The sequence below is a fragment of the Haemaphysalis longicornis genome, unplaced genomic scaffold, assembly GCF_048455015.1.
Source record: "Haemaphysalis longicornis isolate Haplotype H1 unplaced genomic scaffold, Haemaphysalis longicornis Haplotype H1 scaffold_1, whole genome shotgun sequence".
NCBI classification, from domain to species: Eukaryota; Metazoa; Arthropoda; class Arachnida; order Ixodida; family Ixodidae; genus Haemaphysalis; species Haemaphysalis longicornis.
The window spans coordinates 97,943,724-97,968,287 of NW_027526203.1; the positions used below are offsets into that span (position 1 = coordinate 97,943,724).

Below are 24,564 nucleotides of genomic sequence, written 5' to 3' on the forward strand. Positions count from 1 at the left end.
GAGTAAACACACCCCAAGGCGTCATCTCTGAACGAGAACTACTTCTTGAGAGTGAAGATGATCCCCTCGAAGGGCTGAAAAACCAAGGCGTAACAGCTGTGCCGAGGGTAACCATGCGTCGCGCATGCGAGGAAATCGGAACTAAGCACATTGTTTTGACTTTCAACCGTCCAACACTTCCCGAATCGGTCCATGCTACATTTATTTCCTGTCCAGTGCGTCCATACTCACCTAATTCGCGAAGGTGTTTGAAGTGGCAGAAGTATGGCCATGGAACTCTGTCGTGCCGCGGCCGTTCCATCTGTGCTCACTGCGCAAGCACTGACTACACCAGTGACGATTGTACCAAGCAATAAGTGAAATGCCCAAACTGCAGTGGACCACACTCTGCCTTCTCACGTGCATGTCCATCATTCAAAAAAGAAAAAGAAATCATCCAACTGAAAGTCACTGAGAACCTAACGTTGTCACAAGCACGCCTGAAGCGTGCTTTGCTATCGGGCAAACGTTACGCAAACGCAGCTCGCCAACGGGTGGGGCGTCGTCTGGTAGATGCGGGTACCCAGTACAGCAAGGCTGACCTGGTCCAATCGAAGCCCCCCACTCAGCAGCAGAAAGTCGCTACCGTTTCTGCTGCTGCACTCCGACCTAGTGCTGGGCCAAAGGCCGCCAGCACGACTTCTGTCCAGGTCAGCGATGTTGACCTGGCTTCCTCTCAGGCACCTGTGGAACAGCAGAAGGCTGCTCCTGTGGCTACTGCTGTTCCTGCTGTTCCCAGTGCTGTGGCTACGGCCTCTAGCACAAACTCTGGTCCTGACACTTTTTCATGCTCAGAAACCGCGGTTGAGGCCATGGATGTCTCTCCAAGTTCTTATGCTCCTGAGTCATCACAGGAGCGTCCCGGTGCCACAGGTCGTGGCAAACCAACCAAACCAAAGGCCCGTAAAGTCGTTGCCCCTGGAACTGACCCCGCAACCTAAGTGAACCTTTTCAGAAGGGCCCCTAAACACAGCCTACTAAAAAGAGGGAAGAAAACATGATCCTTTTTTTTTCTTTTGCTGATTTTCATGGCTGCTGAAGCTTTTATGCACTGGAATTGTAGGGGGTTGTTAAAAAATCTTGGCGATATTTATGACATCCTCACCAATCAAAAACCACAAATATTGTGCCTCCAAGAAAAACACCTGCGCCCATCACAGACAAACTTCCTAACACCGTACATTGTTTACCGTAAGGACCGACAGAATTGCATCCAGCCGTCTGGTGGTGTGACAGTAGTACTCCAAAAATCTGTGGCTTGTCAGTACCTTCATCTACAGACGTCACTCGAAGCTGTAGCTGTCAGAGTCATAGTTTTTAGCAAAGTAGTGACAGTTTGTTCTCTCTACATTCCGCCCGACTATCGCCTGTCCAACGACGAATTTGAAAACCTCATAAGTGAACTACCTGAACCGTACATCATAATCGGTTATTTTAATGCTCACAACCCCATCTGGGGATCTGTGCGAGCCGATGCTCGAGGGCGACTGATTGAAAGGTTTTTCACGACTTCCGGATGTTGCTTCCTTAATAAGAAACACCCCACACCTTACAACTCCACACACCACACTTATTCAGCAATAGATCTTGCAATTGGCTCTGCAGTCTTACTGCCTATGCTCGAATGGAATGTATTTAACAACCCGTATGGCAGTGATCATTTTCCTGCAAAACTAATAGCTGTAAACAATGACTCTCAAGGCACAGAACCGCTTCGAACATTTAAATTACAAGCAGCCGACTGGAAAACATACAAAGAACTTTCCAGGCTACCCCCTACAACAATAAGCCATTTAGATGTTGAAGCAGCAAGTTGCCTGAATACAGCCCACATTCTTGACTGTGCTCAGAAAAGCATTCCAGAGACTACTATTAAAACTCTCCCACAACCCAGACCATGGTGGAATGAGGACTGCGCACGTGCACGGTCTGAACAGAACAAGGCGTGGGCCCTTTTACGCCGCTATCCCGTGGCCGACAACCTGCTCAAGTTTAAGCAGGCAGAATTCAAATGAAAGCGTACGCGGCGTATGAAAAAAACTAAAGTTAGACCACGTTTACATCATGTATAAACTCTTATACAGATTCTAGGAAAGTCTGGACTAGAATAAAGAAACTAAAAGAATACAAGTGTCATCCTATTCCCCTAGTAAGTAGTGTGGGTAACTCTGTAAAATATCAAGCAGATGTTCTTTGGAAACACTTTGAACAAGTATTCAGTTCAGAAGAACTGCGAGCTGGGCGTGTTGGTATATGTTCATGGTGGGAAAAGCGCTACAGTAACAAGGACAAGTGAGTACCCGGGACAAAGCGCTACTAGCAACTGAAGATTTTATTACTGGAAAAACATACATATATACAAGGGAAAACGCCACAGTCATCACTTCAAATTTTACAATCTACCATCTGAAAAGATCAAGGCGCACCAACAACCAAACATTTTATACATATTCTCACCGCACGTATGCACGTATGAGTATGCCTTTTTAAATCAGGGTTGATAAAGTGTGTGGCGCCTTTCTTGTCAGCACACGTGCGGTGTGAATATGCATAAAATGTTTGGTTGTTGGTGCGCCTTGATCTTTTCAGATGGTAGATTGTAAAATTTGAAGTGATGACTGTGGCATTTTCCCTTGTATATACGTATGTTTTTCCAGTAATGAAATCTTCAGTTGCTAGTAGCGCTTTGTCCCGCGTACTCACTTGTCCTTGTTACTGTAGCGTTTTTCCCACCATGAAGTATTCAGTTCTTTACATTATACACATACATTTTTACAGCACAAGAAAACAGCAGAGCGTCAGCCCCTTCGTGTAAACCAACGCTCCAATGATGAATACAATGCTCCATTTACCATTCCTGAATTGATGAGTGCACTCTCGACATGTGGTAAGTCAGCCCCTGGAGCTAACCGAATCAGCTATTACATGATCAGACAACTACACAGTGAAACCCTGCATGCAATACTGTCTCTCGTTAACAAAATATAGCAAACAGGTCACTTTCCAAGAGCATGGAAAGAGGCTATCGTTGTACGGCTTCTAAACGAACGAGAAGAATCCTGTCTTGCTGCGAGTTACAAACCCATCGCCTTCACTAGCTGTTTATGTAAGGTGTTCGAAAAAGTGATATATCGGCGACTTTTGTACTTTCGCGAGTTTCATTGTCTGTTAGACAAAAAATCACACAGGCTTCCGGTCTGGAAGGTCAACTACAGATAGCCTGGTTGCATTTGAATCATATGTGAAAGACGCTTTCATCCATAAGCGCAACTGCTTCTCAGTGTTCTTTGACATGGAGAAGGCGTATTATGGAACATGGCGATACGGTATATTGCTAGATTTGCGGTCCTTTGGCCTTACTGGAAATATGCTCAACGTATTGAGGACTATCTCTCTGATCGCACATTTCGTGTTCGTGTGGGTAACGTGCTGTCAGAAGTTTTGTTCAAGAAAATGGCATACCCCAGGGGGGAGCGCTGCGCTGCGCACTTTTCTTGTTAAAATGAGTTCACTAAACATGTTCTCCCACGAACTGTCTCATACTCCAGTTACGTTGATGACATCCAGGTTAGTTTTAATTCCTACGATTTATCGATATGTCAACGACAAATCCAATTAAGTGTCAACAGACTGGTTACATGGGCGGACAAGAACGGGTTTATGTTTAATGCTGATAAAAGTGCTGTTGTATTTTCCAGGCGCCGTGGTGTCCATCTTCTTCCTTGTATTACATTACAAGGTCAGCCCATACCCGTGAAAAATTAACGCAAATTTCTGGGCATTTTACTTGACCACTAACACATTTATACCGCATATAAAGTTACTAAAAACAAAATGCCTGAAAACGATGAACATTTTAAAGGTACTATCCCATCATTCATGGGGAACGGATACAAAATGTCTGATTTAGCTTCTAAATAGCCTAGTAAGGTCAAGGATTGACTATGGATGTATTTTACACCAGTCTGCAACCAAAACAGCACTCAAAATGTTGGACCCAGTATACAACTTGGGGCTTCGCTTTGCCACAGGTAAGCCCCATTCCATCCCTTCACGTTGAATCCAATCAGGGGTCCTTGGAGTACCAGCGCACTTACACCGCTCTGATGTATGCTGCAAAGGTTACTTCTATCACGGAACACCCTTTGAATGCCATTATGAAAAATAACACTAATAATAAACTTGTTGAAAATCGTCCATACTTAGCACCGCCCTTCCCTTTGGCAGTGTCACGCCTCTCAAAGGACCTACAAGTTCCTCTTGCTGAACTTTACTGCACCTCCATTTATGAGTTGGTTGCTCCGTGGGACATTTGCCCAATTCAGTGTCCCATGTCTTTCAGAGAAATGCAAAAGAAAAATGTGCCAAACTTTGTTATTACTCAGCACTTTCGGTCACTCAGGGATAGATACAAGGCAGCTGAATTATATAGAGATGCCTTGAAGACATCTGCAGCGGTGTCGTGTGGTGCAAATGGCCCACTATTCACTCTGTCCAAAACAATGAACAGGAACACTAGTATATTTACTGCAGAGGCATAAGGTATCCTACTAGCTGTGAACCACATTCTCCAAAACAAAATTAAAAGCTCAGTTATATACACAGACTCGCGGAGTGTTGTTACAACGCTTTCATGTCTGAAGGCTAGTAAAAACCCAACTGTTAATGCTGTTGTAAGAGCTCCGTACTCGGCTTATAGTCTCAAGCTTGCTGTCACAGTGTGCTGAGTTTCGGGCCACTGTGGCATTGCTGGAAATGAAGCCGCTGACCAAAGTGCTGCAGCTGCTGCCCTACGTTACAGCAGAGATATTAAGCTGGTTCCATATCAAGACCTCACACCTTATGTGAGGGGGAAGCTGCGAGAGCACTGGCAACAACAGTGTGATGAAGAAATAAGCAATAACTTACATGTTATTAAACCTAAAATTGAAAAGCCTCCTTCTGAGAAACGTGCTAGATCAATAGAAGTGGCCTGAGAGACTTAGAATCGACCCCACACACATCACACATTCATACCTGTTGACTGACACAAACAAGCCACGGTGTCATCGAGGGGGGGTGGGGCAGCTGTCTGTCCTTCATGTGCTTATTGAATGCAAGATGTGCAACATTGAAAGGAAACGTCACTTTAATGAAGTTTGCACATATTATATCCTCATGCAGCCTTCATTATTTCTTGCAGACCATCCCATGTTCTCTTACAAAAATGCTTTTAGCTACCTTGCAGATGTAGATTTTTTAAAACACATATCTTACTATCCATAACCTCACCTGCGCTCATGACGTGTTGCAAAACAATGGCGGAACCTGAGGCTTTACACCTTAGGTGCCTGCACTCACTATGTTTTAATATGACCCTATATAGGCACCCTTTTTCTTAGTATACTCATTATGTTTTAATGATCCCTATACACCAATTCTCTTAGAAAATTTTTAATCCAGTGCCTTTATTACAAATCTTTCTCATCCCATTCACGATTGTCATGGCGCTCTTTGCCTTTGTCGGCCTTGCGCAATTAAAACTGAAATCATCATCATCAGTACAGCAAATTAATAGGTTAACAGGGTACACAAAGGTTATCCTCTTCAGTCATTTACAATCATGAGACGCTCTATGCGATTCCCGTCAACATGCGTCTGTGAGGCAACGACGATACAGCTTTTCACTACTACTACCTGTTCGGACTTTTAGATTAGATGATCCTGGGTTCATAGGTTAGTCATGGCCATCTGCAGTTGACAATGATCGAGCGTCGGGAAACCGATGCGCAGGGTGCTGATGCGTCGTAGTGACACGGGATCTTACGTTTGTTTGTATGTAATAACAAGTTGCCTCGAAACGTGATAAGAAATCCTTCAGTCGGGTGAAAGCTCATTTGAGGCTGAGCGCTCGCATTGCAACTTAGAACTTGGAAACATAATTGCAGCGGCAAGCTTCGCGAACTTCCTTCTTCCGTCTTTCCTTTCCAGTTCCGTTTAAACGGGGAGCGCGTCACCGTGAGGAGGGTTTGTTCCTCAGGCGACGTTTCTCCAAAGGCACGTGCGGACAAGGTCGCCGCTGCGCCGGCTGCTTCGCTTTCTCCCTCGCTTTATCTCTTTGTCTACACGTGGATCAATTTGAGTCACGATTCTGATGGAGGCGAAAAGCGAAAACGCCCGTGTTTACGACATTTCGGCGCACGTTAAAGATCCCCAGCTGGCCAAAATTAATCCGGAGCCTTCCACTACGGCGCGCCTCATCGCCTGCGTTGCGTCGGCGCGTTAAACACTACAATCAATCAATCAAATCAAGTTGAGCCACGACGCCAGAGGTGCAATACGATGCAGCAAGAGGAAATTGAGCTGATTGCGTTCGAGAGACATATATTTGGGGACTGAAATGCACGCATGAGGCGGTGATCCGTTAAAGGAGCCATGAAGCCAAAACACAAGTTTGTTTTATTCGCAAGATTTCATGTTTTATAGTGCCCCCAGCACTTCTCCGGATAGAAACGATGCTTTATTCACTGAGAAATTAATCAATTTAAGTTAAAATTTTGATTTTTCCCGATAAATCGTGTTGCAATGACATCACAGGAAGCGACCGCTCTGCATCCTAGGGTCCCTTGATTCACGCGAACGCCGTACAGGGTGGAGGCACGCATACGCTGGCACCGCCATTTTGGTTCGCTCGGTCGCTGCCGAAGCAAGCCATTGTATCAAAACCGCTCTAAAATTATCGCCGCAACGCGGTGTACTGGCGAAGTTTAAATCATCTTATCTGTTTTGCGTTGCTAGGTCTTGTGGGAAACGAAAACAACAACGCGTTGAGCACGTTGACCCAATCGCAGCGGCACGGGGCCGTTCAAAGGGTGTCTCGACCCTGTACGGGGGCTCTGGCATCACGGTACTCGCGCGTGTGTTTACGTTACTGAACCTAGATTGCGCCACCATACCGTGGCAAGCTATTTTCTGTGTTTAGTTTTTTTTGACCGTATTTAAACCTGGCATGTTTCCTGAAACATAGTGCTCGCTCGACAAATACTGTCACGTAAGACACTGTTGCTTGCGTCAATCGGCCAGTGTCGTTTGAGACAACACCAAAAGCCCGCAGTGCTGTGCAGCTAAATCAAGCATAGTGCGCGCTGTACGAACAGCAGTTCGCATCAATACTTCTAGGTTTAAATGTGCATTCGTAACATCCACTGTTCGTCCGTTTGTCCCACCATTCTGAATGCTTGAAAAAGAATGGGCCCTAAATTTAGCACACATAGCTCGTTCTGCAAGCTTATAAGCTCAGCTTAATTTGCGTTTGCTTTTGCCGGCCTCCGCCAATCTCAGAGCAGGCTGGTAATACATCATAGGTTCTGTTGGGGGAAATGAGCGAGTGGGTCGCATGGCCATTCCCTTTTTTCCTAATTATATAGCTTATTTGAGCGAAGTTTACGTTAAGACTGGTGTCAGTATGATTCTAACGAGGCCACCTTTTGAATGAACCAAACTTGTATTTTGTCTTCATGGCTCCTTCAAGCAGCTCGCGATTGATTGCGCAAGATTACTTCATAGCTAACATTTCCCATCTTTTTAAACAAACGCTGTTCTTTTTTTCTTCTGGTGAATGCGTAACATAAAAAACACCTTTGTGCACCAGATTTCAGCTCGTGGTACAAATCAATTATTATCAATCCGCGCTTTGTATCATACATGCAGCTTCGTTTGTTTTATGCGGGGAGAAGAGATAAACTCCAGGCATGCTGTGAGGCGCATATTCTATATACACTACAGAACTGATAACGCTAGCTCAACAAATTTGCGCCCCGCATGCTTGACAAGAACATCCTTTAATTGTCAGGAAAATCGCGCATATTTCAATGTGTTCGCCATCAAGAGTGAAATGTTACAGCAAACTACCTAGCACACCGGCACTTATTTCCTATCCTTAAGTGTCTAATACATATTCCTTACCGAGACCTGCAGTTTTGTATTCGCCGATGCGTGTGAGGACGCATATTCATACTCCTGGATTTCCATTTTGACAACTGTGCAAAGGGGACGCAAAAAAAAAAAAAAAGAAGTTAACGGCCATCCGCACGGGCAGCATAGGCAATAGCACAAAGAATCCCTGGCTTTTGCCGGTGGTTGTTGCATGTTTATGCGGCGGTTGTGAGTACGGCGCTACGGTTGCCCTCCGCTTTCATCCTCGTGCACCTTTTGCCTGCACTTGTACTGCAAGGATCTCAACGAAATCGAGGCTAAAACAATGCCTTCTTCCTGTCGGGAGGCATCTTTATGTTTTCTAGCTGAGATTTCGTGCATACATTTCTTTTGCGTTTACGTGTCTAGGCCTCGGTGCTGGTTACAGAAAAGCGCTTCGAAAAGCTCCACCATTATGATTTAACCACGCATTCGCCATTCGTGATGTTGCAAATCGTAGGGTGGAAATGTATATCTGGTGACAGTACCTGTTCTCACGATTTGGAAATTTTTATTAAAGGGACGCAAAAGGATGGTAACAAGTTGGCCTGCATAGGTAGATTAGGGGGCTGAGAATTCAAATCCACCATTCTCGCAACTCGCTGTTGTTCAGTAAGGCAGGAAACACCAGAAACGTGAAAACAGGTGCCGACTCCCCGCACGCTTTCGGGTACTGCGGTTTGTAACGTCACAATATTTGTGCACGGCGAGAGCTCATAGGAGATGCATGTATAAATTTTCTGTTCACCAATATCTGTTCACCGCTACCACCCATCACGCACTTCACCTCTACGTCTCAATCCTCTCTTGATTCACTGAACGGAGGTTTGTCCAATGCAATTCAAATTTCCCGCCTACGCAGTGCTCAGTTCTGTTCTTTTTTTGCTTGCTCTCATGTTGCACGTGCCGGCGCCTTACTGCGCACTTTGGAACCCGTTGTTTTTGGCTGCTACTTTTTTCGCTTACTATCTCAAAAACGAACCCAACGGGGGTTCCTAACTAAATGCATGCGGGGGCTCCCGGTTGTATACACAGATTTTTCCTGAAATCCAAAGGTGCCCCAAAAAGTAAACGGAGCACGGCTTCGTGAAATAATATCTTCTCTTTTATGCTCGTGTCAGTATAAATAGAATATATGCGGTCCGATTTCATTCTAGAATGACTTTTTCGAAAAGTCATTTAGAGGTCTCTGGCTAGGTATATGGCGAAGAAATTCCCTCAAAATCTTCAACCCGTGCTCCGTTTACTTTTCAAGGCACCTGCACCTGCAGTTTTCTTTGCGCTAAGCAACGTGGAGATGTATGACAAGCGCCAGTGGTTCAGGAGCTTCGAACGGTCATGACTATATAAACCGCCTGTTTTTCGAAGCCTCTGTCACGGGCTCTTCTTGGGTCGTAGTTCGTGACAGCGAATGAGCTAGGAGGAGAAGGCGATCCCCTACAGTGATCTGCACTTATTAATTGTAAACTAAAGGTTTCCGTGAGACGACGTAACTGAGAAAACGCAGGCTACAGATTTTATATACTGCGATACAGGCTCTGACGCTCGTCAGCCATCGTGCCTTCCGTTTCGCTTTTGAAACGCATTGGTGCCCAATTAGCGAAGTATATTGTAACCTACCACGGTGAACGGCCGAGCTTCTGCAAGCAACACCTCCAGGAGGAAGCGGCAAAAGGGACAACAAGGTGCACTGCAGGTGTTTTAAGCGACCCGCTTGAGCTTCTAATCCGTTCTCCGCGCACCGATGTTGGTATCGGTATAAAGCATGCCCGCGCCCGGTTCGAACCTTATCGCCCGTGAAAGGGTGGACCGTTGGGGTACTTACTGCAGGGGGTATCCCAACGATCCGAACTTGTGCTGTACCGTTCGCTGCGAGCCACTGTCGCCATGACCCGTAAGTCGTGCGCGCCTAGCTGTACCCTTGTTGTGTTTTGGCTGGGAGTAGCGTCGGCCACGAGGACTGTGGGGACGCCTGCGGGAAGCGAGTGTGCACTTCACGCCACGTTGGCGCGTCGCGTGAGAGCAGAGAATTTCGGTGATCGCCGTACGACCTGAGACGAAGGATTCTGCTTGAGCGACGCCTAGCCGGGCAGCCGCTCTTGCGCGATATTTCAAACGGCGCTTGTCACTTCGTTGTTTACGGCCGGTGTGATGCAGCCTGGGTGTCCGGTGTAAGCGGGCGCGCGTTGGAGCGTTGAAAACCATTTCTCGTTCGCTCGGTTACAAACAATAAAAGTGAAAGCCCGTTTCCTCGGCCAGAGAAATGTTGTAGACGGCCATGGCTTGCAGGCAAAAAGCTACCGTTGCCAGCGTTTATGCGATAGACCACACCGGTGCTGCCGGTGCTTCCCTCGTAGTTTGTGACGCAACGGCTACGTCACGAAAAAATGAAAGGGAAGCGGGTGAGAGAAATTGCGGCTTTGTTTGCTTATTTTCCAGCAAACAACGCATCGTTGCTCGTCGAACAAAAGCCGAGAGAGCTACGAAACGTACGACCTCTCAGTTAAAACAAAATTTCACTCAACCTTTAGTGTCCTTTAATAAGCAACGGCTCGTGCTGCGAGTGTTATATTTGAGACCACACTATACTCTAGCAATATAGGCCAGCCTATTTTTTAGCTTTAATGTCCTATTAAGATGCTCACGATACTCTCCGGTTTTTGAACACAAACTTTGAATGCCGGATAAGTGTCAACTGCTGTGAATTAGTTAAGCTGCTGCACGCACCATTACAGGAGAGCAAGGTTTGGTGGAATGGTTAGAAACCACGGATTTAGGAAGGGGGGGTGGCGTTGAAAGGAATGGATTCAAATTTCTTTTGTTGCTTAAACCATGACGTTACGTTTCTCCCTAAAACTGTATAATGCAGAAGCTGAATCGGGCACCGGAAACTGTCGATCGATATCGGGGTCTCTTATCCGCATTTTAGCGCGCAACGCCTCGTCGCCCGGTACAGGGGTTTCGCTGAGGCGAAGGGGACGGCAGCGGCCGCGGTGTCGGCGTAACCGAGCGAGCGAACGGGACACCCCAGGCAGAAAAACAAAAAAACGGAGGAGCAGCGTCTAATGAGGGGGAGAGCGGAACGTGGTGCTATGGCTTCATCTCCCAGCTCATCGCCACGGCTCAGTATGTCTCACTGCCTCCCATAGAGATAATATACTGACTCTAGAGGGAAAGCGCGCCGCTGAGCCAATGCATTGGAACCGTACGACACACGGTGGCAGACATGATACAACGATTTGAAGGTTGCCAGCTGAGCTTTTGCTTACTAAAAACGGCGAAAGCGATGGGTTGTAATCTGGCAACGTGCTACTGTGGCGTTTCCGCGTCCGGCAAGCGAAGCATGCCGGGAGAAATTGTAACATGGCGGACCGCTGGCCAGGCGGATTTTGTGTAGGCGGCGTCGACAGCATTGCGTAGTTTATCTCCTGTGGGTAGGCAACCGACGTGTTTTCGGTTTAGCGTACGTGCGACTTGTATGTACTGAGACTATTTGAGCAAGATGTGGCAACGCTCACAACACTTGCGCGCAAGCTCGAATGCGACTGATCGCATGCGCGAGGACGCCAAGGAGTCAGCTGATTCGTACTGGGTGCCCAGAATAATGAATCTCCATATGATCTCCGTGCATTTTTGCACTGTGCCACTTTATTTGCCATTCTGTGACATTTTGCGAGTCGCTCAATGCTTTTCAAACGAAGTAGAAAGCGGTGGCTTTAGCTCAATGTAAAGCCTTTATTGACACACACAAAAAAAAAACATCGCATGGGCCAATGCTGATATTGCCGGTGAGTCGCGGCGCTTTGAGAGAGCGCGGTCGATCGCAGGCCAACGGAGTGGAAGAATGCATGCCAAGGGAGTATGCGAAATACAGTCCGTGGCGTGTCCCGTTTTCCTTTCTGTCTGTATTCGTCAAGTTCTAGCTGCTTTCCACCACTTCAAAGGGAAAGCTTGCGGGACTGAATGGGCAGTATTGAATGGGCAGTAATTTGCCGCACAGAGCGCGCGAGGAGAGAACATTGACCTATTGTGACTGATTAAAAAAGAAACCGCATTTCGTTACCTATTTTTTCGTTCTACCTTCACGAACGTTTGCGCGAAAGTTCGAAGCACAGAGTTCCATGAATAAAACAACTGAAACGGAATGATTATAAAAGCTGCTTTTATTTCTTTTCCAACGGGAACGATCACTGGCTGCCACTCCGTAGCCTGTAGTGAACTTGAGGTAGTCAAGGTCAGATCGGAATCGCTGTTCCGGCGTCAGTTCAGGGGCAATAGATAAGCTGCTTAACGTGAAGAAACGAATGACAGCTTCGCAAGCGCCCGGGGAGGCACTTGCTCAGCGCGTGCATCCGAGTTGTACCAGTTGTACACGTTTTGCCCGCACGCAGATCTGAGCTGGAGACTGCACACACACACACTGCGCAAGTCAGGCGCAAGGGCCTCGCCACTTCCTAGCACACTTAAAGAAAATCGAAACCAAAACTGAACTACACACTTGTTCTTTGTTCGCTAATTAGAGCTTAATTACACTAAATTTTTTATAGAGCTAGTTTTAATTACTGAGGCAATTATTTGTAACTATTTTTTTAGTTCTTTGTTTTAGTTAAATAATTACAGAACAACCTTTTAGAGGGCTGAATACAACTGCTCTGGCAACCATGGGAATTGTATCATGTCAGTCTCGGAGCTCGCTTTACCCTCCTGCTGCCTCCCCCTCACAGTTTCGCTTCGCGTCGCAGTTCAGTAGCGAACCACGTGAAATTTGCGCGGGAGGTTCAAACACCATTTTCAACAACATGCTCGGCGTCAGCGAAGTGCTGAGAGGTGACGGCACAGAAGCGCGCGCCGCCGAGCATTCGCTGATCACGTGATCACTTCCTGAGACGCAGCAGATATGCGCCGTGACCGAGAAGACTGCAATTTCGAATTACGGAGTATCGTAACCGTCGTGTGATTTTTTCCGCGAAAACATTTGTTGTCTCCAGTCAAACATTTGTTCAAATATATCCATTCTATAGGTGGTATTCATTGAAAAGTTTAGCTGTCAATTTCTCCGCTTGGCAACACTGAAATGGCCACGGGCATGGCCGAAGCGCCACGGACATGGCGCGGCTTGTGCCACTGCGGCCGCACGCTGAAGTAAAAAATAACACCGGCGTGCGTCGTCTGCTCTGTTTCAACCCGATTCTCAGCGGTGGTGTCAACACAGTTGTTGTTAATCGCACTCACATTGGGGTCCAGGCATTACTTTGCGTTCGTCGGGCTAGAGCTTGGAATGTCCAACCCGTATCATGCGCTTAGCACGGACAAGTACCGCCATCCCGCGGAGCCCGACGTAACCAGTGACGGCGCACTCACATGGTTGCCTGCATGCATGCCTCGCTACTGAATACAGGCTATTCTTAAAGGGCAGCTTCAGTTATTACGGAGGAAAACTGAATAAGTGTTTCATTGTGACATTGCCCAGCTCACCAAAATGATGCTGGTGGGAATTTTTTCGACGGCGAACGGCATTCTTGGGGGCGGATCGCGACCGTGACAGCCGATATTCGTGTATTTGTCGCGCTAAAGGAGGAGGGCACTAGGCTGCGGATTCCCAAAACGGAGCTACAACTTCGCTCGCATGACAGTAGAGGAGGAGAATAATCGTGCTCCTTAGTTTGCGCGCATCCTTGGTATATCATAGGTGGCTTTGACAGTTGAAACCCGTCGGCGCCGCCGCGATGGGAAATCCATTAAAATGGCTGCTGCGGATAAGAGACACGTACCACAACGGCGCCTCAGCCGTGCAACTTTCACGATGAGTGGCTGCCACGACACACAGAGGCGTCATGCTGTTGATTCACCAGCCCCACGTGCCCTCCTTGAAAGGTGTTCGCGTAGCAATGTGTCGTCGCATTTAAATTAGCATAGAAGAACGCGAGGCGAGGCTGTCCGTGCCGCTGGTTGCGCGCATGGTTGGGCGTTGCAACTGCACTCGCCGCGTGGATTGGCGTTACTCGTAACGGTTTCTCTAAAAGCATCTTCATACCGCATACACAAAATAGTTCCCAAGCTGTTCATTCATATGTCGATATGACTGAAAAACGATACCAGTCAGCAGCTCCTAATGTATGGCATATTGGTCCACTCTCTCTAGCAATAGCATGAGGAACACAGCGGATTTTGAAGTTGAGTGCTCATTAAGCTGCATGCACTACGCGGTCGGCGAGGTGATGTCTGCTGCCCACCGAGTTTTTTCGCTGTTTCCCCATGCTGTTACGTCATAACGGTGTTTCCTGGCAGCAGTGAGCTGGATGCTGTCAGTTTATCGCCGTTATTTTATTGTTTGCCCTTAGAACAAGCTATAGATCGTCGCGGCGTCATGGGCGGTAGCTAATGTGCACAGTCTCTTGGTGTATAGGGGTGTATAGCTACAAGATGTTTCCAACCGACGCAAAGTTTCGCCCTAAATGCGTAACATTGTCGGGCGGGCAGATGGGGTTCCCACTAAAAGGAGCTTGGTTTTTTTTTGGAATGTTACTCTTACACGTAATCATAAACACCTCTGTAGTTAAGGACTAATTTTCAGAAAAAAAGGTAAGTTGGGTAGAAAAAATCTACATTACAAGTAAAGTGATCACCGTGGTACAAACAATTTCCAGGTAATAAAAAAATACGTGTGACCATCCAAATTCATGCCGTGCACGCGATTCGGGTGGTGTGACAAATATAAGATGTACTGAAGTCGCTTCACCCTCAACTTCTCTCTCAGCCCTCTTCCTCCTCTCTCCAACTCACCACTCCGCCACTTCATCCACCCTCCTCGCCACTGTCCTCCTGTGCACCTTCCTCGAGGCTTGGAACCGCCAACAACGGACAACGGACAACGGTGCCATGTTCTTGCGGAACGACCCTACTACTACTAGAACATTAAAAGTGAGCTCGGACTCTGTTTTGAGCGCTTGTATGGACTACATGGGAATATTCGACACGCACAAAATGGAAATGGGCGGCCCTTTTCATGCTCAACAGCCAAGACATGCAGCAATTGATGCGAGTATATATACTGCGTGCAACGCTTCGATGGAAAAAGAATCAGATGGGAGCCTTACCAAACCCTTTGCCTTGGCTGAACGCGGTTAAACTAAGTTTCCCGAGCGATAACTGCAGGTTTTCACGCAAAGACTTGGCAGTGACCGCGCACGCCATTTGCTCCGCAAGACATAACACAAACGCTGCTCAGCGCTGTGGCCCGTCGAGCCAGCGTCTCCTTGTACCCTTATCTGGCGGCACAAGCCTTTACTTTTTCCTCTATCACCATCTCCGCACCCCTTTTCTCGGAACGAAGGAACGAAGGATTACGCTTTCCCGCCCCGCAACCGCACGAGGCGCTGGCTTAACCTTGCCTGAGCTTGGAGGTCAGATTTACGCTGCGTGGAATCGACAGTACGAGGCGTTTTTGGGTTTGTGCCTGGAGTAATAGAGCTGTCTCTCAAAAACGTACAAGCAGGCGTAAAATCACCAATAAGTGTTCCAGTATGGCAGTTTTGGATTAAGAAAGTAAAAAAAACCTCCCAGGATTTGGCCTTACAACCTGATTTGGGCGCTGCTAAGGCCGCTTTCTTTTCACGAAGGGCGTTTTTTTTGCAGATTTACTTTTTTTGTAAACAGTTCCGTTATTATATTGTCCTCTATCACGCACTTCAAAAACAAGCGTTACGACGGGACGAAAGGTAAGGCGAAACAAAGCGCTGCCTGGTGCCAGTCAGCACGCCGTTTCCTTTCACCGTTCGTGTCGCCCAGCGGTGTTTATGGAGTTCATAATGTATCAACAAGACCGCGTTAAAGGGACCCGGCAACAAACACTTTTTTAACTTTTTTCGTAAATCCTAAATGCTTTCAGAACGTAGCCAACAGACACATCCAGTACTTGGAATAGCTAGTGACAGACTAGCTCAGCCAAAATTACTGCTCTATGCCCACCAGATAACTTATAAACTTGGTCAATAAAATTTTCTCTTTCCCTGACTTAGCGTTCTTGGACCGCTCGATTACGCCATTACAGCGGTATAGCGGCTTTTTACCGGCTTTTTACCGGCTTTCTTCAAGATGCAGCAATAACCGCATTGGATAGCCACTTTATGAAAAAGTCACAAAAGCAAAGCAGAAATAAAGGCGGGTCTGCTGCAACGAGCAAATCACGCAGCGCCGCTTCCGTGCTGGCGATAACTATAGCTTTTGCGATGATTCCAGACGCGAAGGAAAAAGTGGAAGCGTTTTTCGGAAGTGTTCCAGAGTCTAACATGCTTCTTCAGTTCTCTTTCGCGTGTGGGGAGGTGGGCAGCTGGAATAAATGCGTTTATCTATTCATTTATTGTTATTAAATGCGCTGCGAATCGCCTGGTGGTGGCTGCTTGCATATATAACTAACGGCAATTTTGCCTTGGATCTTGAACCCCTAGGAGTTCTTTTAACAAGGTACAAAAATGAAACAAGTAATGTAAAGTACTTTTATTCCGTGTTCAAAAGATTTTCGTTTCTGGTAGCACCAGGTCTCACGGGACTGACATTACTGCGGGGAATATTGGAGGCAACCCAATTATCACTTCGCAGTTTTATTACACCACCGTGCACTCCCGCAAACAGCGACTACGCAATAGATGGCTTGCACTGACGTCAGCATAGCTGCCATGTTTGGGACCCATGACCACGGGGAAAAGCTGCACCGTTATCTGATGCTCTTATCTTTCCGAGCGCTGGAAAAACGTGGGAGTGGGTCACAAGATACAGTAGAGATGACGTCACGTGCCGGCTATGTATACATTTGAAAGATTGCAAGCTTTCGCACGTTACAACAACCCTACAAGCACTTACCCACAGGTAATCAGGCTCCCCACTAGACATATCCTTCCGTATTAAAACTTGGTGTAATTCAGCATGACTCGTGCATGGCGATCGCTGCATTGAACGTTGCCCACATATGCCCGACTTTAATCTAAGCTGGCCAGGTACACTAACGCATTAATACCCACTCTCGACCGATCTTCCCAAGGAGCACCACTGACTTTCTTGCATCCGGCAACGTATTTCATCGTTGGCCACCCGCGTCGAAAGTCTTCAAATATCACCACTAACCTAAAAATAATTTCGAAACGCCAGTCTGATATATCGTCTGTCATTTATTTTTTCTTGTTTATAGAGAAGAGTGACCGGTCCGCTTCTACGATGGCGAAGAAATGTAAGTTGAACACTCTTCAAATTTTTCATAAACGTTTGCTTCAGGGTATTGGGGCAACATTTGGTAGTCGAGCCTTTCTCGTTACTGCGATTATTAAGAAGTCCTAGTAGTGTGTCCAAGGCATCGCGAGTAATGTATATCTCGATGTATTCTGTAATGTTTCCTACGCACAATACGGGTACTTGATTGACTAATACACACCTTAAATAACACGAAAATATGAGCGAACGTGCAAGAAGTACCCGCTTAAATATTCTTGAGTTTAAAAAACATGAACTGCATATACTAAGCCGGGAAACAAGCTCTCTAAAATTGATGTACATGCAATGCTACAAGAATAAGAATCGAGTAGCAGCCGCGGTTATGTGAGAACGGGGAGCGCAAAAGGCAAAAGGAAGTAAAATTGCTGTGCTCTCAGTGTAAGAAGACAAAGGAAAGAAATTTTTGTGAATTAAAGCAAATATTTTCTTGTGGATCACAGAAACCGTGGTTGATGGTACCCTAATATCTCGTTTTAATAAAGGAGAATTCTTGACTGCTTCGATTGAGGAAGACCGCGATAGCAAACTCAGGCTCGAAAAGTGCATGGCTTTCAAGGCAGTAGCCGGCTGTTGTGGGTTACTGGCTCGCAGATTCGCGTCCGGCCTTCGTTGCTTCCTGCCAATAGAGGTGAAATGAAAATAACCTGGCACTTCCAGTCGCGGAGAGTTGATCTACGAAGCAAGAAGGGACTTCTAGCCGCAGGTCAATCTCCATAGGTGAAAGCGGCGGGAATAAGTTGCCTCTGCGTTGACTGGCACGCACCGGCAGCAAACTAGGATCCTCACACGTATCGCAAGTGACCGGTGCAAAGGTAGCCGGAGCAACAACACAATGTAGGAACGTATACCACACTGAAAAAATAGAGGCACGAAACAGATGTAGCTCTTGCATTACACTTCTATAGCGTGGTTTTCACCTAATAGCGCACGCTTGTGCACTAGCTACCGCGCGGGTGCGCATGCAGTATCTCCAAGAGTATGACTGCGTCAGTGTTTGGAACTAGAACCCGAACGCAGGGAATGACAAAGAGAATAGCAGCCTTAACTCAACTTTCTAAACAAAAATTACCTCCTTCGTTTATCCTATCCATCATGACGGATGCTTTGTCGCGACTGTTCATGCACCTGTCGTATCTCCACGTATAAGAATGGGCGTTGTCCCGGCGGAAGACACGCAAACACTTGTCCTATTCAAGTGGCAGCCTTTTGACAGCTACGAAAACTGGTCTCACCCATTGTGGAAACTATCATTACCGTTACGACAGAGACTGTATGCTTTTTATAGACTGAAATGAACTTGTTGCAGAGTGTCACGCACATAAACCATAAGACACGCCTTTATGTCATTGTCAAGGTCGCAGGTTAAGAATTCTATGAAGTTTGGGCGCAAGGTCCTAGAAGTCAAACTCAAATGGACCTTAATGTCGCCGTATGATATGAGGTAGAGGCAGAGGCTGCGACTTATTGAGTGAAGTTCGAGATTTTGGTCTGAAACTCAGCCGACGATTTAGACGATCAGGTTGGAGCGACGGTTCAATTCAGCTCCAAGATCTACATGCTTGTTTTAAACTTTATAAACTTTATAAACTTCATAAACTTTGCTACCCTAAAGGGTTTAACAGCGCACAAAGACGACACACAAGGAAGTGATGACAGGACAAGCGCTGGACTGCAACTGATTTTCGCTATGAAAGACATGTAAATCAAGACACATCCGCACTGTAAAGACTGTGGCTGCATTCCGCTGTTCTGGGAGTGCTCAGTGATTGCTAGAAGAAAGGACAGCCATACGCGAGAGGTTATCGAGGCACTCGAGATTGTCCGTCTTGATGAAAATAGCGTCAGCAGGCCATCTGCTGCACTCTCAGAAAAAGACCAACAGAATCTCGAGCAACGAGCGTTGAAGGCGGGGCGCGAGATAAGTGTTTACGTCATATTTGTTGAGCCTTGTCATAGGATGTGTCCTGGTTTATATGTTCATATTCAAAATTTAACTGCGTGAAAGGACACGGACGAGCGCAGTCCGTGTATCCGTTGTATTCGTGTATCCGTTGTATCCGTGTATCCGTATCTTTCTTGTATCCGTCTTTCGCGCAGTTAAATTTTGAATATGAACCCCTTCCAACTCGCCGAGCTGTCTCTCATTCTAATGGTTTATATGTCTTTCATGGCGAAATAAAAAATAAGTTGTAGTTCAGCGCTTGTCCTGTCATCTCTTCTTTGTGTGTTGTCGTCTTTGTGCGCTGTTAACCCCTTTATGATGCTACACCAACTAGCCCACCAAGCCACCCTCTTGAATGTTCTATCCTCTCGGGATTTGTATAAGGAATTTCGAAACCAAAGTACATTTTCAAGTAAATGTCGTTAAACATTGTCACTGGACACATACGCGGGCAAAAATACCATACTGTCATGGCTCAAGACACAAGGCGACAAGCACGACGAAAAAGTGGTTGTGTCCTTGCGGGCGCTATATTATCGCCGCCATGTATAATTCTGTAAATACGTTAATCGCATCTCTTTGTAAATAGACCACTCTCCATCAGCCATGGATCGCCTCATCACTTCTGCCGCCATGTAACATTTTGGTGAAGGTGCGGGTCGATCATCCCCATCCTGTCCACAGCTTCGCAACGTCTCGACCTGGACGCCATCGTCGATGGTAACTGGGCCATATCGGGCAGTCCCAGCCCAGCCGTGACCACAGCTCGACCACGTCCCCCGCCCCGGTCCCCAAGTCTGTGAGACGCCGATCAAGACCTGCCGAGTCCAGCCTGGACGAGACGAACCACACATGTGTCCCTGGCCCTGTCGTCCGACGTGGTTCCGAAAACCTTCGACGCTTCGTCGCCGCTGAAGACATCGATGATGCGGGGACAGGCATCACCGGACACGTCCGTGGCGGCCAGCGATTCCTCACTGTACATTTCCGTCGCATTGCCCACCCGCATCACAATCTTCACCTCACCGCGGCTTCGACCGGGGGGTGATGTCAGGGGCACACAGGCGTGCCATACTGCCGTGTCTCTAGAAACAAGACGACTAGAACGAAGAAAAAGCGGCTGTATCCGTGCGCGCGCTATCTAATGGCCGTCATGTATATTCTGCAAGTACGTCCATCGCATCTCTTTGTAAATGACCCCTCCCCATCAACCATGGATCGCCCCATCACATCTGCCACCACGTAACAATATTTTTATTATTTATTTACAGATACTGCTGTCTCAGTTTCTGAGACGCAGCAGGACTGAGTACAGATGTTCAGCTAAAAAAAACGGCACAATTTAACAAAACACATTATTACGTGATTCCTTCTCAAAAAGAACTCAGCACCGAGTCTGCGCAGACATCCATAAAGTTCATTCCATAAATCAACAGAAGATGGAAAAAAGGAAAATTTAAAACAATCAAGATTCCACCCGAATGGCACAATGTTCAAGGGATCAGATTGTCGGATACAAGTAAGGTTCGCAATAAGGTTCGCAATAATCATCCGCAGCAAGAATTCCTTCCTGCAAGCCGTCCAATCTCTGCGACATTGCTTCTGGGCAAGCAGGACACCGCAGCAAAACCTGCTTACGGTAACATTTTCAGGCGCTGTTTGTTGCCCTGTGGGCACAATCCAGAAATATCCTGTGCAACCTGGATCCGCCTACTGGTTTACCTTGAGTACTATCACCATTCTTTTGAGGAACCCGTAAAACGAGCCCGCCGTTCGTCCTATGTGGCCTCGAAGTAGAGTGAGTTTTTACGCTGTGGTCTGCGTTCGATCCACGGGGCATTGAAATGTTTCTTTGCAATTTTTATTGCAGAATTTTTTCCAAGATGAATTCTACACGTTGTTTTCGATAACAAATGTGATTTTGTATGCTTTAGGTCGGTTTAGATGCAGGACGCAGCTTATGACCCCATTTACCATTCTGCATCAGGGCCGCAAGTTCTGGGGTGCCATTCCAGAAGGCTCGAGTTCCGCCTACTCCCGAGTTTCCAGCTGCTTGTGTTACGAAAGTAGAGATAGTGGAGCGTTCGATACACCTCGACCGCAACCGCCGTAATCGCGCGCAGCACGCGTGGCATATTCAGCGCGCTGTATTGGGGCCGCTTACGTTGATGAAGTACGGCTTGGGCTATCTTCCTCATGCAGCACCACTTGAAATCTATCTGCAATACTCATGCCCTAGCATAAACTAGATAACCCCACTGCTACTTTGAAATCCCCAGCAGGCTGTTGGCCACGCCCGGCACGGGGCGGTCCGTTTTTCTCGCTGTTCTGTTCTTCCACTGAATTAAGTTTGCTACTTGGCTTGAGGGTAGTCCCAGTGCAGCTCGGCGCAAGTACAAACCAAGTACTCAAAGGGGTCCACCGTAGCGAACGGAACGCGCCCTGCTCCCGACCATCACATATAGCTTTTTAGTTTACGGCTTGCTTGAGTGTGCACGGCGGAAGCTTATCAGAAATATTCCCTTGACAAGAGCGTGTTTGAGCATTGGCGAGTGCGTTTTTGACGTTGAAGTTGTGTCGTTTGCCATAGAGCGTGTTTTCACGCTGTATGAAGAAGGCTCCCGCGGTAGAATCGTGTCGTCTTGGCCTCTACTATCGGATCGTACAATGGTGAACTCCAGTTCGGACCGAACACCCCCGCGACTGTGGCACCATTGGCTGACGGTGGCCTGGGTACTTCGTTTTTGCTTTGTGGAAAGTTCTTGTCACTCCTGTCGGGCATCAAATGACGACTTCGGGGCTACGACGCTACGCGCACACAAAGTGGACGCAGTGGGTGAGTGTGGCTTCGGTTATTACGCCGCGCCAACGAATGGGCCGGGTGTGTTTGGCTGACATTAGAACTCGGAGGAAACACGGGCATGCTTTTGCATGAATGAGTTGAACTCCGGACGCCTTTGGTGGCCGCTGCTGCGGCGTGGCGTATTTTGATGGTCGACGTAGCAGGCATATTTCTACCCCGACAAGTCTTTTAAACAAAGGAGAAATTTTCAGCTCGTTCTTGTCTCTCGAAAAGTGCTGTGCATTGGTTGTGCAGTCGTCTGGCGACAGACCCCCTTTTGCGGCGACTTGGAGGTGGCTTTCGCTCCATGACCATCGAGGGGCAAGTGTTGTGTGCGCTGCGGTTTTACGCGACGGGCAGATTCTACATAAGCGTTGGTGGCCACCGCACCATCGACCGCCATTAGCCGACCGTCAACCGGTGTGTGCCCAATACGAAGTGGAGACGTCTTTCCAAGACCTCGCCTTTCTTTTAGGTGATTTGGTAGACCTGGCTTCCGTAGGTTCCTACCGCGCGTCTGTCCGTCTGCAGCCGGAGCGTGCGCTTCAGTTATCGTCTGCTGGAAAAACAGTTTCGAACGAAGCGTTGCGTGACTGCACTTTGCTTATCATTAGCGCGGCAGACGGACTCCCTCGAGGGGTTGCGTGACGCGTATTTCTTGTGAAAAAGGTTACTGCAGGACAGCCTATACGTATTACATATACTGTCAAGAAGACAGTCGACACACCAAGAGCCGATTGAGGCGGTTTACTCGCATTGGTGAAGCCCATAGGAACGCAGGTCCGAGCGTTGAGATAACTGAGCTCGTTTCTAACGCATGCACCCTATGGGGTTAGTTTTCTTCCCCTGACACGTCTGGATCTCTTTGTCTGGATAAGACATATTCCTACCTTCCTCTTCCACATGGCAGATGCTGGTACGGCGCATACCACGATAGCTTGGTGACCTGTTGCATAAGTTCATTATCCTCGCTACAAAAAAATCAACGGCGCGTGGCTATTGTTATAGGCGATGTTTATACATTTCGATTGGTTTCGTTCAGCGTCATCGTCGTATCGCAGGAATCACAGAGTGCAAAGCGAGTAAAGGGGAGAGCTAAAAATAAAAGTAACCGCCTGACGCCAGAGGGAGGGTAAGCGGGAGTGGGAAGGGCACAAAGGAAGAGAGGGTTGTGAGAGGATTGAACTCTATTAAAAAAAACGACTGAGGAGAGCTTCTTCGAACAAAAGGTATGGATAGCAAAATAAAATAATGCAAACAAATCTGAAAAGTTGTTGTCCTTGTTGATATTCCTTCCTTCGTAACACATGGCCACTTGGGGGATTGGCCCTCGATTGAGAGCTTTGAGGAACTAACGTGCCCGGTTCGCAAAATTCATGACGCTGTGAATTTGAAAAGCAACAGTTGTAGAATAGTGCGGCCAGAGTGAAGCCTGCACGTGATGTCACTGGAGTAGGACACGTGCACGCCACCCTCGGAGAACCCCGATTTTAGGGAGACTGGCGTGTTCGAGTCTGCTTGCACACCAAGATGAAAGAAATGAAATAGAACAAACTGACGCACACACGTAATAGCAGAACAGAAGCCGTTTAAATTAATCCGTGCCAAAAGACAAAGAAACAAAAGCTAGGAAGGCGCAGGTACAATGTATTAGAAAAGAAGTTGCTAATGCTTATCGCCAGGTTTTCGCCTTAAAATCACGTAGGCAGACTGGACCACGCAGAAGAAATTTTGTGTCGAAAATCGGAGTGTTTCGATAGCGTAATACGGGCAGCATCTGTTTTGAATGTGGCGCGCTTCTATCACCGGCCGCTTTCTTTATTTGCCAGTCGGCCATAGTCACGTGATTGCCCTCTCTGCCAGCGACGGCAGAAACTACTTCTTAGGACGAAAAATTTCAAACAAAAAGCTCAAAACGCCTGGAATAAGAAATAAAATGAACGGTGTAGTGAAATACAGATTAATAAAGTAAAAGTAGAAGTGCAGCAGTAGAACGAGAGAACGCACTGAAAGATATACGACGCCCTAGTCGCGCATCCTTGGATAGGGCTGCACTGAACCGATGACATTACCTCAATAATCAGCAAATAGCACGAATCGCATTTTTAAAGCGCTTTAACCCTGCCCCGAAATATTATCATGAGCTTGTTATTATCACCACCGCTCCACCTTGCCCGAGTTTCGCTCAAACTCGGGCCTTCTGGAATAGCACCCCTGGGCTTGTACATACGTGGGGGCCGAATATCGCTTATTGCAGTAGTGAACGCATAGTTCTTCAGCAGGTGTGTTCAAAAGCGAGGTGGCGTGTCAGCCCTTCAGCATAAGTAAGGGCATACTGGAGAGGGTGGAGGAATTTCATTTGATGGAACTTAGGGCTATCTGAAATAATGGACAGTAGGTTACCTCCCTTACTAAAACGAACGGTATGCAAACAAATCGTAATGCCTGCGTAATAACGCAGGTATTTGGGGTCTTGCTGGCACTTTATTTTTGTAGACAATAAATCCTCAAGGCCAACTACGCT

General features: G+C 47.2%; 1 protein-coding gene across 3 annotated transcripts in view; it reads left to right on the forward strand.

Moving 5' to 3' along the window:
• Positions 1-24,564, forward strand: part of LOC144178324 (nose resistant to fluoxetine protein 6-like) — a 305,623-nt gene that overhangs the window by 128,032 nt on the left and 153,027 nt on the right. For 2 of the 3 annotated variants that reach the window (XM_077706081.1, XM_077706099.1), the window contains exon 2: positions 17,177-17,215. The exons of the other annotated variant lie outside the window; for it this stretch is intronic. In XM_077706081.1, the coding sequence (XP_077562207.1) occupies positions 17,177-17,215 (39 nt within the window). The remainder of the gene's footprint in view (positions 1-17,176; positions 17,216-24,564) is intronic. 3 annotated transcript variants of the gene reach the window in all.